Genomic DNA, 15604 nt, shown 5'->3' with positions numbered 1-15604 from the left:
GTTTTTGAACGTTCTTTTGGAAGCCGAACATCTGATGGGGCTTCTGCACATTCTGATTGGCTGCAGGAGCTTCCTGCAGCCAATCAGAAGCCACGCTTTGGTTTTCGAATGTTTTGGAAATCGAATGAATTTCCGGAACGGATTCCATTCGGCTTCCAAGGTACGACTGTATATCTATTTAAAATTAAGTCTCAATGTCTTCCTTGGGGGTTATTCCCAAGTAATGGGGTTGTAGCCTAAACATAGATTACAGGAAAGACTAAAAATTAAATAGATTTGATTCTCTCCCCCCATGTATTAGAAGTAGTGTAACTACTGGCTGGAGAGAGCAGGTGCATAAAAAGGCTGCTCTCTCCATCAGATACTTATATAACATAATATCTTTATTTTCTGGCTACATGTTGTAGTGCCTAGAATACAGGCTTTACAGCAAGGTTCAAATGTCTTCTCAGATATATAGCACTTGTTTACTTCATGGGGTATCTTTTTGGCCATTTTATTTCTAATCAGCTTATTACAAAAGCCTTCATCTACATTCTGTCATCTTAAACATTGTCATCTAAATTATGGAGCTTTATCCCGAGATGGTGTTTGGGCTGGTGTTTGGGACTGGGATGTTTGATCAAATGCTGAGGCCCCAAAACCAGACACCAGATACTGAATCCACCCATCTCCAAATTTCCTGAGATTTTATTACCTCTTTCAGGATACTAGAATCCAGGGTCACCCAATGACGCTGAATGTTGAAAAGATTCAGGACTAACAAAAGAAGGTAGTGCATGGCTAAACTATGGGATTCGCTCAGTTGGTTACAGCGTGGTACTGATAGCACCAAGGTTGCAGGTTCAATCCCCATAAGGGACAGCTGCATATTCCTGCATTGTAGGGGGTTGGACTAGATTATCATTAGGCTCCCTTCCAACTCTGATTCCATGATTCTAAGATGTTATCAACTTGGATGGCTTTAAAAGTGTATTAGACAAATTCATTAAATTTCAGGTTTTCCATGGCTACTAGCGATGATGGTTATGTTCTTCCACTGACAGAGGGATTTGATAAGTTTTTTATCATCCCCCCTCCTTTTCCTTATATTTTTAAAGGGCAGATTCTCCATGCATTAGATCAATGGCACCTACGTGAGCAGACTCTTGTGTACTTCACATCTGATCATGGGGCACATGTGGAAGAAATATCAGCCAACGGAGAAGTCCAGGGTGGTTACAATGGAATATATAAAGGTATGAGCCATTTACTGTTCTTACTATTGTGTTTTACAAGAGCTGGGGGGGGGGGAAATGTACGATTATAACCTCCTCCTTCTTCTTTGGTGATCACTCGTAGCTGAGTAAGATTGTCTTCCATGAACACAGTCTTAATGGTGTGTCCATAGGTGACTGTGGAGGCCAATTTTGGACCCATATATCCTTCTACAGTGGGGACATGGGTTTCTGGGCGGGAGTTGATCATGGTCAGGGTTTGCCAAACGTGCTTTCCTCTTAGCACGTTTCTCCCTTTTGTCCTTAGTTTGAGCGTCTTCAAACTCCATGACACCTTTGGTAAAGGCTATTCTGCAGTTGGAGTGCTTGCAGGCCAGTGTTTCCCAATTGTCAGTGTTTATACTACATTTTTTTAGATTTGCCTTGATAGAGTTTTTAAAACTCTGTTGTTGGCCATTACGCTTTCCATTTTTAAGTTCATAATGGAGTAGTTGCTTTGGAAGACAATAATCAGGCATCCAAATCATGACCAGTCCAACAAAGTTGATGTTGAAGAAACATTGCTTTGACACTGGTTATCTTTGCTTCTTCCAGTATACTGGCATTAGTTCGCCTGTCTTCCCAAGTGATATGTAAAAAATTTTGGAGACACTGTTGGTGGAATCTTTCGAGGATTATAACCATACTCAAATACTCTATATTTTTCTCATGAAAGTGAATATACATTTAATATAAGACTGAATTTTATTGCTTTTGGTATGTCACAGACATATAAGTAATAGTTGTAAAACTTGAAGAACATATATTAAGTATGTGCGTTTAAGTAACACATTTATCACTGATATTCAAGTGATAAATTTTATACAATGTTGTTTATTTTAACCCAGCGTCTAGTAATCTTATTGTGTAGCTTCTATTAACATGCATAAAATCCTAAAAAGACACCCATTAGATTTACTTTCTCTCAGAATAAGCACATGCTCTCTTACGGTGTATTCCTAATGACCTCCACTCAGAAAGAAATCCTATTAAATTCAATGGGGCTTATAACCATATGAGTGGGGTTAGAAGTTTAGCTTTATTTGTTTGTGTCTCACTTATCCATCCAACTCATTCTACAGGAAGGAAATAGTGATGCAAATTCTGCGTTATTTGGGGAGAATGCCCTGCCTAATGAGACCGGCTGCCCAAAGAACTGCCCAAAGAACAGCCTTTTCCTAACTTCAGGCCCCTAGATGTTGTTGGACTACAACTCCCATTATTCCTGACTACTGCCTCTACTGGCTAGGGATGATAGGAGTTATAGTCCAACAGGATCTGGAGACTCACAGTTGGGAAAGGCTGATCAAGATAATAGCATGAATTTGCATAATGAAACAGACTCACATTGCAAAAAACATCATCAGTAACAAAAACTCTTGACTTGAGAGGACTTAGGCCAGCCAGTAGCCCATCAAGTCCAGCATCCTGTTCTCACAATGGCAAACCACATGCAGCTTGGGAAACCTGCAAGCAGGATTCAAGCAAAAGGGCACTCCCCCCTCCTGTGATTTCCGGCAATTGGTACTCAAAAGCATTACTGCCTCCAACCAGGGAGGCAGGACATAGTCATCATGGCTAGTAGCCTTTGATAGCCCTCTCCTCCATGTATTTGTCTAAAACTTCTTTAAGACCATCTAGGTTGATGGCAATCACTGCTTTCTATAGGAATGAGTTCCATACTTTAACTATGTGCTACATAAAGAAGTACCATATTTTTTGCTCTATAAGACTCATTTTTTTCCCTCCTAAAAAGGGGAAATGTGTGTGCGTCTTATGGAGCGAATGCAGGCTGCGCAGCTATCCCAGAAGCCAGAAGAGCAAGAGGGATCGCTGCTTTCACTGCGCAGCAATCCCTCTTGCTGTTCTGGCTTCTGAGATTCAGAATATTTTTTTTCTTGTTTTGCTCCTCCAAAAACTAGGTACGTCTTGTGGTCTGGTGCGTCTTATAGAGCAAAAAATATGGTACTTTCTTTTACCTGTCTTGAGTCTTCCAACATTCCACTTCCTTGGATGCCCACGAGCTCTAGTGTTATGAAAGAAGGACAAACATTTTTCTCTATCCACCTTCTCCATGTCAGGCATAATTTTATTAACTTCTATTTTGTCAACTCTTACTCTCTTTTTCTCGAACTAAAAAGTTCCAAACACTGCAATCTTCATAGGGGAGTTGCTTCAGCACCTTGATAATTTTGACCATCCTTTTCTGAACATTTTCCAACTTATCCTTTTAGAAGCGACACAACCGGAACTGTATACAGCATGGCTATTTGATATTTAAGAAGCATACAAAAATCACAGTAAACCACACACGTTCATCCACTACTATAAATTCCCTTTTCACTTCTTACGTTATTTTTTTACTGTAACATGTCATACTTTAAAATTCATAAATTAATGTAAGGCTTGTTTTTTCTTTCTTATCAGAAGAAGTAAAACTACATCAGCATCTGAATTGAGTACCTAATTAGTTTAATGAGCTTCCCAAGCTCGAGAGAAAGTTTAGAAAGCTATATAAAAATCTGGTTGTGCCTGTTTATAGAGTATTTTTGGAATTTAATTTTATTTAAAAAATTAAACAAATGAATGGCTGTGTAACTCCATATGATCCAAAGTTTGTATGATTAGGTAATTAAAAAGGACATTTTGGAAAATGTGATCCAAATGTTTGAATAAAATTACTAATTGCTGCTAGAAAAGTAAAACAGAGGGTCCCATCTCTTAAGTGTGGATTTGTATGTTACCATAGTGACACGGTTGCTGTTTCCCTGTGGAAACAGCACTGCTCTGTTAATGTCTATAAATAAATAAGAACATGAGTTGGATGAATTACATTATTCCTTTCTATACTAGCTTTGCTCCTCTAACAACAAATGAGATAGCCCTATAGAATTTTGGATATCGTGATAACAGCCGCCAGAATAACATAAGAAGGCCCATGATAGATCAGAACAAATGCCTGTCTTTTCCAGCATGATGGTCTCACAGTGGACAACCATATGACTAACGGAAGCCCACAATCAGCACATTAACTCAAAGCATTCTCCCAGTCAGGTTTCTGGCATCTGGTAATTAGAGGGTCATATTGCCTCTGTTGTGGGACGCAGGTGGCGCTGTGGGTTAAAGCCTCAGCGCCTAGGACTTGCCGATCGAAAGGTCGGCGGTTCGAATCCCTGCGGCGGGGTGCGCTCCCGCTGCTCGGTCCCAGCGCCTGCCAACCTAGCAGTTCGAAAGCACCTCCGGGTGCAAGTAGATAAATAGGGACTGCTTACCAGCGGGAAGGTAAACGGCGTTTCCGTGTGCAGCTCTGGCTTGCCAGAGCAGCGATGTCACGCTGGCCACGTGACCCGGAAGTGTCTCCGGACAGCGCTGGCCCTTGGCCTCTTAAGTGAGATGGGCGCACAACCCCAGAGTCTGTCAAGACTGGCCCGTACGGGCAGGGGTACCTTTACCTTTACCTTTTATTGCCTCTGTTACTGGAAGTAATATGCCCAATGTGTTGTTGGATGACTAGAGTGGAATTCAGCACCACATTATCATGATGAAACAATCTCCACTCACCTCTCCCCTTGTGCTGTTCTGGGGGTTCCCTCAACACTCGAGAGATTATTTGGGGTGGGGTGGGGTGGGGAAGGCAGGGAAGCTCCATTGAACTAGTGGAGCTCATTGTGCTGACTCCTGCTAGTGCAACTGTTTAATTGAATCCATCCCAAAGCCCCACTATCCCTGATCATTGATTGGCCTTGCTGGCTGGGGCTGATGTGCATTGAGTCCAACAAACATATGGAGGCCCATAGCTTCATCACCTCTATCATAGATGCCAACTCCCTGGGGCCCTGAGCACCTGCAAAATTCCCCATGAAGGGGCCGGGCACCCACAAATTTTGGTGCCAGGGCAATGCACGCTGTATGGCACGCACAGCCCAGGGCACCCACAGTCATTGGAACTCCTGACCTCTATCATCCACAGGCATCTATTCTTCTGTAAATTTTCTGGCCACCCAGAGTCAGGCATAGAGGGCAGGTTTTGCAGTCATGTAAAGTCCATGACTTTACTTTTCCATGAAGATATGATTGCCACCCATTTCTTTTACAGGAGAATGTAAAGGATTGCACACTATTCGGTTGGGGCTTTGCCCCTGGTGACTATAAATCTGCTCCTATATTATTATTTATTAAAATTATCTACCACCCTTCATTCAAGGATCACACAGCAGTTTTCAATATAAAGACAGAAAAATACATAACATAGTAACAAACGAAACACACACACTCCCAGCAGTTTAAAAAAGCATAGATCATTTAATTAGCTAAAGGCCTGTGAGAAGAAGAATGTTTTTGCCTGGCACCTAAGATGGTGCCAGATGAGTCACCCTGAGGAGAGCATTCCGTAAGTGAGGAGGCACCACAGAAAAGGCTCATTCTTGTGTTTCCATCCTCCAGAACTCTTGTGAAGGAGGGACATGTAGGAGGGCCTCAGCTGATGATCACATAAACCAGCAATTTATCCCATTCTGTCCCATTCTGAGTTATTTTTCTTGGTCATGTTAGGATGAGGAAGACTGCTGGGAGCCGTTTAGCTACTCATTCTATTTTCTTTGCTTTGAATGATGTTCACCAATCCTGGGAATAGTCTCTCACCACACATTTCTGTTTAAATATTCAGAACCATATTTACCTTTTCCTTTGTCTTGTACCGTTTGCTCAATATCAAAATGTAATTTGATCTTCAATGTTTAGATTAAGAAGATTGATTTCAGAAAGGTCTCTGCGTGTAGTTAAATGTTTAACTAAGTATGCCCAAGTTTATACTGATATGTTTTCCTTTGGAAATAACGATTATTAAGGCCTAAGGTCCAACATATCAAACATTTTCTACTCTGGACTATAGAAAACCAGAAGAGAAAATAAAATAAAATATTGCATATGTATTGTTCGTGAGTTGAACCATGTGGTTATCGGTTTGTCTAAACAGAAATTGTAGCATAATTTTCTATAAATATAGTGTTTGCGATGAGGATTCTCAATAATGTATCTTCCATATATGAACATGTGAAGAACAATCCAACCAATTAACCCTCTCATCGGAGATGCCACTATCTGCTCAACAGTAATTGGCACTGGCCTAACTTGAAAGCTCTCAGTGTATCTTCACAATTTGAACTCAATCATTTATCATCATGCACAGCCAGATCAGAACAAATAATGAAGCATAAGAGCTTTTGGAAATAAAGTGCCTGGCTGAAGCTAGCAGGAATCGGATAAAACAAAATGGCATCAGCTGTGTGGACTGAAAACTCTGGTTGTGAGGATAGTCTCAACAGAATATTTTCAGCTGAATTTATTTATTTGTAAAATCATTATATCTTGCCATTTGGCTCCCAAAGGGTCCAAGGGGGCGTGCAATTAAAAATGTAATTTATACATGGTTAATAGGGGTACCTTTACCTTTTTAATATAATAACATCAGCAGAGGTCCAAAGCCCAGCAAAACAAGAACTTATGGACATTACTTAAAAATGAATTCCTTCTGTGTTTGTTCATCTTGAATTTCTGTTTTGCACATTTGGGATACCTTGAATACTCTCTAGTCTGCTCAGTGTCTCTTTCAAAGTCTGGTTAGTTTAGTTTCAATGCTGCTGCTGTTGCAAGTGCCGTTTTTATTGCTGCTGTGAATATCATGCCATTATCATCTTTGTTCTCTTTCATGGTTATTCTAGTACTTGCTCATGAGACCGGATATCTGAAGTATCTCTATGTTAGTTGAGTCAGAGGTTATTTAGACATAACCTGGTCATAAACACAATTATTGTCAATTTTATTTCCATTCTGTTGAATCCAATCAAGGTCCATTGAACCTGATCAGATCGTTAGAGCTTAGTTAAAACAGTATTTTACATTTTATTTTCCCTTACTTTGTGACTGAAGAGCAACTCCAGCTGTCCGTGTCCCTGTATTCTTTTGAATGCCTTGCATTCTCTTTCACGTTCTGTATACTAGAATTAAGTGTTCAAAAGCTCCAATGGCAGGACCTCAGGGTTTCATGAATTTCCTGACATAGCTCAGGGGTGACCCTCCCATCAGGTGAAACGGTGTCAGATGCTGGGGAGCACAAGAAGCTCCCCTGTCATTCCAGTCTGTTGGAGGAAAGAGCTGGGGATGTTAAATGATCCATACTTGCTAGGCTGTTGTCCCAAGCACACCAAAGAGCCCTCTCATGTCACCAGTGCTGAAGTAATATTTCACTACCACTCCAGTGGGCTTTTGCATGTGGAATGCGGGGAAACGATCTTGCTTTTTGCCTCAGGCAACAATATGTCTTGGGCCACCCTGACACAGCTCAAGGGCATTCCTGAGACTAGTGAGCAAAGCAGTTTGGCATTCCATGAGCTTCTCAGGCCATGCTCAGGGTAGATTTATGCATTTCAACATTAGTGTGCTGTCTTTCACATCTGACCCTGCCAGTGCAACTCGCAACATATTAAAACTATAAAACTCAGCAGAACAATAAGGGTCACCATCTACAGTACAACACACATAAACACACAATTGCACCAGCAGCCATTTAAAGCATTATATACCTTCAGACAGCACAGCGATAAAATCTCCAAACCATGGAACTAAAATTATGACAGATATCATATTTATGTATTATGTAAACCTGGCCCTGCTAACAGTTTTGCCTTACCCTGACACTAAGGCTGGGCTGAGGCGTGTTACAGAGTGTCTAAACTCTGCCAGAAAAACTCTGGAATTACATAGCTCATTTGTCCTGAAAACATGGCAGCTTATTTATGCTGTGGGCTTTGGACTATCTCAGGATTCCACAGTTCCCAGAGCAACAGGGTTGTGTTCAGCTAAATTAGGCTTCCTCAACCTCGGCCCTCCAGATGTTTTGAGACTATAGTTCCCATCATCCCTGACCACTGGTCCTGCTAGCTAGGGATCATGGGAGTCGTAGGCCAAAAACATCTGGAGGGCCAAGGTTAAGGAAGCCTGAGCTAAATCATGGTGCACATGGGACAACTTCTTCAAGCACAATGAAATGTCCCCTCCCTCTCCTCTTCCTGTGAACCTCCACTACTCCCAAATATCCTCCAGATACTTGGGGGAAAGCCCAGAGCAGATCTGAGCAGTTGCAAGTGGGGGGGGGGGAGGCTGGGGTGGTGTGAGGGGAGGGAAATTCTGTAGTGCTTGTGGAAGTTGCTCAATGCACACAATGATTTAGTTGGATTCAACCCTTGGAACCAACCTTTGAACATTTTTGTCTGAGCTATGATTGGTCTTCAGGACTTTGGCAAAAAAAAATAATGCACAGCTTGATTCTGATACGGCTTGCATAGCTTCTCCCTTATCAAACAGGAAGGTTCACACTGAAATTCAAATGGAAACTACTAAATATTCAGTGCTTTCACTGTCCACTAAGAGAGATTGAAAGCAGCTGATATTTTCACATTGGGATTTTTTTTTCCTTTTAAAATGAGTTTAGATTTTTTAAGCCATTTTTATGGGTTTGATCCTTAACATAGTTCAAACTGCACACAGTATACTATTTGTGATCAAAATATAACAACACAGCTGAAAAGAAATAACGTATGGACTTCATCGGCCCTGATTTATTCTTTTGAATTTCCCTGTTCATTTCTACTGGGCTAGATAATAGAGTAGTTGAGCATTGCTTTGAACTTTTTCTTAGTGTGGTTTTAACTCCTAAACTTCTCAGCTGTTTCCACTTGTGATAATTGCTATATTGACATGAAATGAAAGACTGCCCTTGATCCAACATTTTAATTCACTGAAGAATATTGCATTCCTAACCTCACATTCAGCCGCAGAAAAAGAAACACAAACTACTAGCATATTGATTTTAAATTTAATTCATATTATACTGTCAAGAGGATACACCTATTGTTGCTATCACTTGCTGAAAAATATGGCACAAATAAGCCTTTTCATTTCCTGAAATAATAGATATTTCTACCAGTTCTTTGGTTGCCTTTCGTGAAATTCTGTTCAGATTTTTTCTGGCCAACACATTCCAAACAGATAATATATATATTTTTGGGGTCTTTGAAATAATGCATATTCCATGTTCATTCTACATTCTCATACTGTGCTGTTGTCTGCCTCACAAAAGCATGCTTGCTATTCATTCTCACTCATGAAGTGGGGATTTTCAGTTTTGCTTCTTTCTCCCTTCATCCCTCATGGAGTGTTGACACTGAAGGTGACATGCTCAAGGAATGTTTGGTAAGGTACAGAAAGGCAGCAAACAAAGCTGTTGACTGCAGTCACATGCCAGATGAAGAAGGAGAAGCATTAAATAATGTTAAGTGTGCAAAATGCATTTGCCAGTGTTTTTGGAGACAATTAATTAACTGCCTTACTGGTTCAGACCAAAGGTCCATTTAGGCTGCAATCCTATACAGTGGTACCTCTGGTTGTGAACAGGATCTGTTCTGGAGGCCCGTTCGCAAGATGAGCAGAATGCAACCTGCGCCCACGTGTGTTCACGGGTCACGATTCGCCGCTTCTGCACATGCGCGTGACATCATTTTGCACGCATGCGCGAGTGGCAAAACCCGGAAGTAACCCTTTCCAGTACTTCCGGGTCGCTGTAGGACGCAACCTGAAAATGCTCAACCTGAAGCAAACGTAACATGAGGTATGACTGTACTCATGTTCCTGAGAGTAAGTCCTATTGAAATCAATGGTGCATACATTTGAGTACATATAAGTAGGATTTGGAAGGTCAGAGTCTGACACTAACATATGGAATTAAGAGGTATAGTAGCTCTGTAAACATGGACAGAGTTCTTTCTAATCCCCTTTCAACATGGGTTAAGTTGTGTTTACTCTTTCCAAACCATCCATAATTTTAACAAATCTCTAGTATATTGCCTGTGGGTTAATTGGCAGAAGGCAGCTCATGCAACTATGCCTTTATTGTCGTCATCTCCTCTAAAGCACCCTATACCTCCCCCCCAACCCCCCCCCCCCATCTCTTTGTCAGGATGCTGTCAGCAGCTCCTGGCTGGTTGCCCAGGAAATTATAAAGACAAGGAAAACTTTTTTACCATCCTTTTTCATTTCAATCTTTACAGAAAGAGGCTATAGAACCCAGCCTCTTGGATAATGGTGTTGTTCCGAGTGAATCTCCACCGCCCGCCATCTCTCCCACTTCCTCGTTCATCATTCTCATCGTCTCCTCTACAAGTGCTGCTACATGCCCTCAGACTTTGAGTTCTTTGCTCTCTTACTTTTAAGGCTTGCCAGGTTCTGGGAGATGGAGGGTCTGGAATGCTTCTAATAACAACATGTCAGCTGGTTGTTGTTCGAGCTGTCCCATGATTTCCCAGCTTTTCCCCTCATCTGCCTCTGAGCTGCTACCTCCCTCAACCTCCTGTTGTAAATCTATACTGTCTTTCTCTTCCTCCTCCCTGGAGGAGTTAGGATGGAGAGGCAGTCTCCACCATTCCTCTCTGCCCAGTCCCTGATGCTCTCCAAGGTCAGTTCCTCACCCACCCAGCAGTGCATCCTACAGAGCTGCAGTGGGAGGTGGGAATCACTAAAAACTGGACAAAGGGTTCTTGTGTCAGTAGACAACTAGAGCAAGATGCCTTCTCCCTATTTCAGGCAATGCTTTTCTTGTATTACAGTCTCACCCTCTCTCCTGATAAGCACAGCAATGCTGTTGATGGGGTACCCTTCCCTGGCAGCTACCTCCTGCTTGAATGTGGATGGGGGGCAACACCCTGGAGAAGGTTTTCCAGAGGAAGGAAGGGGAAAGAAAGATACACAGCCATCAAATACCATCTCTGCACAGGGCACCGGCTTACCATTTGGCAGAGTGAATCAGCCACCTCAGGGGGCAGATACTGGGAAGCGGGCAGCAGCCATGAAGTGTTGAAGAACAGAGCTGCCTTGCCGCCCCTGAGTTGTTTGCTCACTGAGCTGTCTTGGAGAACACTGTCCCCTCATCAATGCTGAATCAAGGTTCAATTAACAGTCCAATTGGCTTATTTATGTAGCGTGTGGGAGAGGGCAGACTCCATCTTTTCCTTCAGTGCAGTTAGCAAAACATATTGAGCTTGCTTCGCCTCATGGTGATCTTTATTCTAAAGAGCCACAATTTCTTGGCAGGAAAAGATCTCTGTCTCCTCCCCACAATAATCATCTTCTCATTCTATTATATCCTTAAAAAAGAAAAGAAAAGCGGGTGGCCGCAACTGCACACAGTTCAGTGTTCCAAGTGTTGCTACAGCATAGATTTATAGAATGCAATTACAATACTCGCTGCTTTATTTTTGCAATCCACTCTAATGTTTCCCAACATTTTCAGTGCTGCAGCACATAGAGAGGTAATTTTTGGTGAGCTAATAGCATCACAACCCTAGGATTATTTTTGTGTGAGGTCACGGACAATTCAGTTCACAACAGTATTTAAGTTAAATAAGCATTTTGTGGCCCTTTTGGGAGAGATGCAAAATAAGCTGGAGTTTATACATTAAAAAATAATAATTCTTCAGTTGGGCAAAACTTCCACTTTTTAAAGGACATAATCTTGCCATTGCTTCCTTGCTTCTGGTATGTCTCACTATGGCTAGTCTGAGAAAGATTTATCAATTAGGAAACAATTCAAAAACCAGAATCCTAGTTTTCCCTTGAAATTTCAGCTCTCCACTACAATTATTACAATATCAGTGGGTCCACACTAAATAAAACTTAGTTGACTACCATCTTTTGTGCCCACTTGCAGATTGGGCAAGCTGCATGTGTTATCTTTTCAGAAGAGATGTATAAGAGTGCGACCTGATTTAATAAATCATGAATTTATTATTCATGTGAGTTTGGGCTGATTTGTCTGTTGATTAAATTTATGCAAGCAAAAATAATCACTGTGAAGCCAAAAGTGTACATCCTTTGTTATTAGGCGGTGTATAGGAAACATTTTCTTCCTTTGTGTGTGTGGGGGGGGGGGAGAGAATGTCTCTTTAAGGTGGTGCTTGCATCTTCAAGTTTCCAAGGACTTTTATTAAAAACAATGCTGTTTTTTAAAAGATCTGCTCCATGATTAATCATGGCGCTGTATCTAATAATTGAGACAAGAGTAAGACATCAAACATTTTACTGTAAAAGCCCAAAGACAGCAACAACAGCAAGACTTACTTCCTTGGTCTAAACAGTGTTTCATAATCCTGTCCTTAAACTGGCGAGGCTCCCAGTTGTGCTAAAGGTAGGCTGCCTACAAAGTTAACAAATGGGGCACCATTTGAGTTGATAACAAGGTTAATGGATCAATCTGGCAAATTGTTTGATTGGACTATTACAGGGATGGAGAACCTGTGGCCTGCCAGATGTTGGACTACAACTCCCCTCACCCCTGACCATTGGCCATGCAATCTGAGTATGATGGGAGTTGGAGTCCTATAACATCTGGATGTCTTCAAGTTGCCCTTCCCTAATTTTTGTGATCCTTTTTCTCTAGGTGGAAAGTCTACAAGTTGGGAAGGAGGGATTCGAGTACCTGGTCTTCTCCGCTGGCCTGGAGTGTTTAAGCCTGGCACACATATTGATGAGCCCACAAGTAATATGGATATATTCCCCACAATAGTTAAACTTGCTGGAGCATCGCTGCCCAGTGACAGGTATGGAATGTTGTTTCATTTGTCATAAAAGACATAACATCCAAAAATAACAAACCTCTGCTGCCTTTGAAGGCACTTTCAACAGTCCTAAGAATAACTTGTTCTCAGTATTATTTATCATGTCTTAAACCAGTATGTGTCAGGCATTTCTTCAAATAATAACTGGTTCATAGTTGCCACTTCTTTCTTCACATTGTTTCGAAACCTTCTCCATTGTCTCATTCTGAACTTCGTTGTTTCAGCTCCATAATAATTGTTTTACTTAAAATGACCCCAAATCAATTGCTCACCTTAGATGTCTCACTACTAACAGGAGCTGATGTATCCTGTGAGGCAAGTGGTCATATATAATGTGTGAATATCTCCATATTCGTAAAGCCGTCTGAATGGCCCTGTGGGATGTTCTATGCACATAGGTCAGCATAACTGTTTCAAAGGGTTTTTTTTTTTGGGGGGGGGGTGTTACAGTCAAGCTGCCTATAAATTTTATTAAACAAATAAATGCAATCAGACAGTAAAACTTTTTCTGGGCTTCAGCAAGCAGGTATTGCTGAAATTCTCTATATAACTTCCTGCACATTTAGCAAGGATTGCAGTTTACCTTTCTCTATGATGTGTTGAATTTCTATGGAAATTGTATATACATTTTACTTTCTTATGTCTTTTACTAGTATTTGCACAATGTAGCAGTCAAGTCATTACTTCATTATAACTATAGTTTCCTCACTGGGGCTATGATGAGTAAAGGAAAGCCAGTTTCCATATTTTATTTTATTGGTGGTGGTAGTAGTAGTAGTTGGATTTTCCTAAAGGGGCAGTCACTCATCTAATTAACCCAGCTTTTCCCCACTGAAGTCATTTTGAATGCTGCAGGGCTATTCTAGAGTGAAAGGTTATCTACTGCTGCATTATTAGTATATTTAAGCTGCAATCCTATATCCACTTACATGGGAAGAAGCCCCATTGAGCTCTTTGGGACTCAGATCTGAGCAGTCATGCATACGATTGCTCTGTCAATAAGCATGTTGTAGTGCATACTCTTAATACATGATGTAATGCCTAGGGTGTTGGGTTTAATTTTAGTGGTTTAGGTTCAAATGCTTCCTGATTCTGTATCACACATGCAGGTCTACCACTGGTTGTTGTTGTTGTTGTTGTTTAGTTGTGTCCGACTCCTCATGACCCTATGGACCAGAGCACACCAGACACTCCTGTCTTCCACTGCCTCCCGCAGTTTGGTCAAACACATGTTAGTAGCTTCAATAACACTGTCCAGCCATCTCGTCCTCTGTCTTCCCCTTCTCCTTGTGCCCTCAATCTTTCCCAACATCAGGGTCTCTTCCAGGGCATCATTTGATGATTTTGCGAACATTGAAAAATAAGGTTGACATGAAGCTTCTATCTGTACTGTATTCTCTCTGGTGGCTCTTTCATGCAGACCATTTGCTTGATTTTGCTCTCATCAAGTGCTTAGGTTGTGTTTGAAAATTCATCTTTAATCATTAAATAGAAGGAGTAAACATTGAACAAGTCACTGTCTCAGGCCAAACTATGTTATAGGGCTGATGTGAAGATAAAACGCAATAAGGTTAGGTATGCCATAATGTTACCTGAACCTTTTGTACAGGACATCAAATGAGAACATGCTGCATTAGACCTGCCTTTAACTTTGCTATGACCATATCATACGTAACACTATTTTTAAAGCTGTTCTTGCCGACTGCAATGATTTGTCATTTCCACAGCATGCTAAATAGCTGAACTTTAAGGTTCTCCATAAGCCCTTCAGGTGCTTTGATCTTTGAGTTCCGTAATAGCATCAGTAGGAGTGTTTTAATTACTTTTTCTCTTCGTGGCTGAAGAAGATGGGTTTTCCTTCCTGACAGTACTCTATACCTACCTTACACGTTCCTTTTGATCAAGTCATAGATGCTTGGGCGTGACGCCAGCATCATTCTGCTCTTTCTTATATACACTCAATAAATCACCAGCTGTGAACTTTTCCCCTGCAGATCTAAAGTAATACTAGCCTGACAACTGGTGTTCATTTACATCATGCAAATTTAAAAGTCACCCCAACCCCCTGATCTAAATTCAGAATATCTTTTCTACTCTTTGCTTCAGCTAGCAAGCTTTTTCAAAGCAGACTTGCCATATGCTGCTCTAGGCTGTTTTTCGGGTTCAGTCATTTCTCCAATTACCAGTGCACAGATAGGCAACATTTGGTTAGGGCTCTAATAGTTCATGGCAGAGTCCTGGGAATCCCAGCAATGAAAGCTTTGTCAAGAGGGTAGAAATGTAGCTCTTATGGTTGTAGGTGAAAAGTGAGAAAAAATGTGTTTTAAAAGTTAGTTTGCTCTTGTGATGAACCCATTGTCCTGCCTAACATGGACATAATTGGGCCTAAAACTTATTGGGTACTATTCAACTAAGTAAACTTTATAAATTCTTAGACCTGACTTAGTAATATTGAATAATTTCAATGGGTCTTAGGTGAATACCACTGATGAGAAATGGAAATCTGCACATATCTGGCGCATTCTATTTTTGAAGTCCCCTGCCAAATAATTGACAATACAGTTCCTATTAACTCAAATATTTTGTTTAAAAGATTATACATTTATTTCTGATTTACAAAATGTCAGTACTCAACACATCTTAGGAGTATTTTCTTTAGCATTCACTTGTAGCCACGTAAGA

General features: G+C 41.1%; 1 protein-coding gene across 5 annotated transcripts in view; it reads left to right on the top strand.

Annotated features, from left to right (window-relative positions):
- STS (steroid sulfatase) overlaps positions 1–15604 on the top strand; it is an 84109-nt gene that overhangs the window by 40896 nt on the left and 27609 nt on the right. For all 5 annotated transcript variants that reach the window (XR_013837859.1, XM_079972754.1, XM_079972753.1 and 2 more), the window contains exons 7-8: positions 1101–1238; positions 12745–12904. Coding sequence is in view for 4 of the 5 variants with exons in the window: in XM_079972754.1 (XP_079828880.1) it covers positions 1101–1238; positions 12745–12904 (298 nt within the window). In the remaining variant the exon portion in view is untranslated. The remainder of the gene's footprint in view (positions 1–1100; positions 1239–12744; positions 12905–15604) is intronic.

The sequence above is a fragment of the Podarcis cretensis genome (assembly GCF_951804945.1).
Source record: "Podarcis cretensis genome assembly, chromosome: 4".
Lineage (NCBI taxonomy): Eukaryota > Metazoa > Chordata > Lepidosauria > Squamata > Lacertidae > Podarcis > Podarcis cretensis.
Note: the sequence above shows the minus strand (reverse complement) of the source record. Positions and strands in the feature narration are given on the sequence as shown.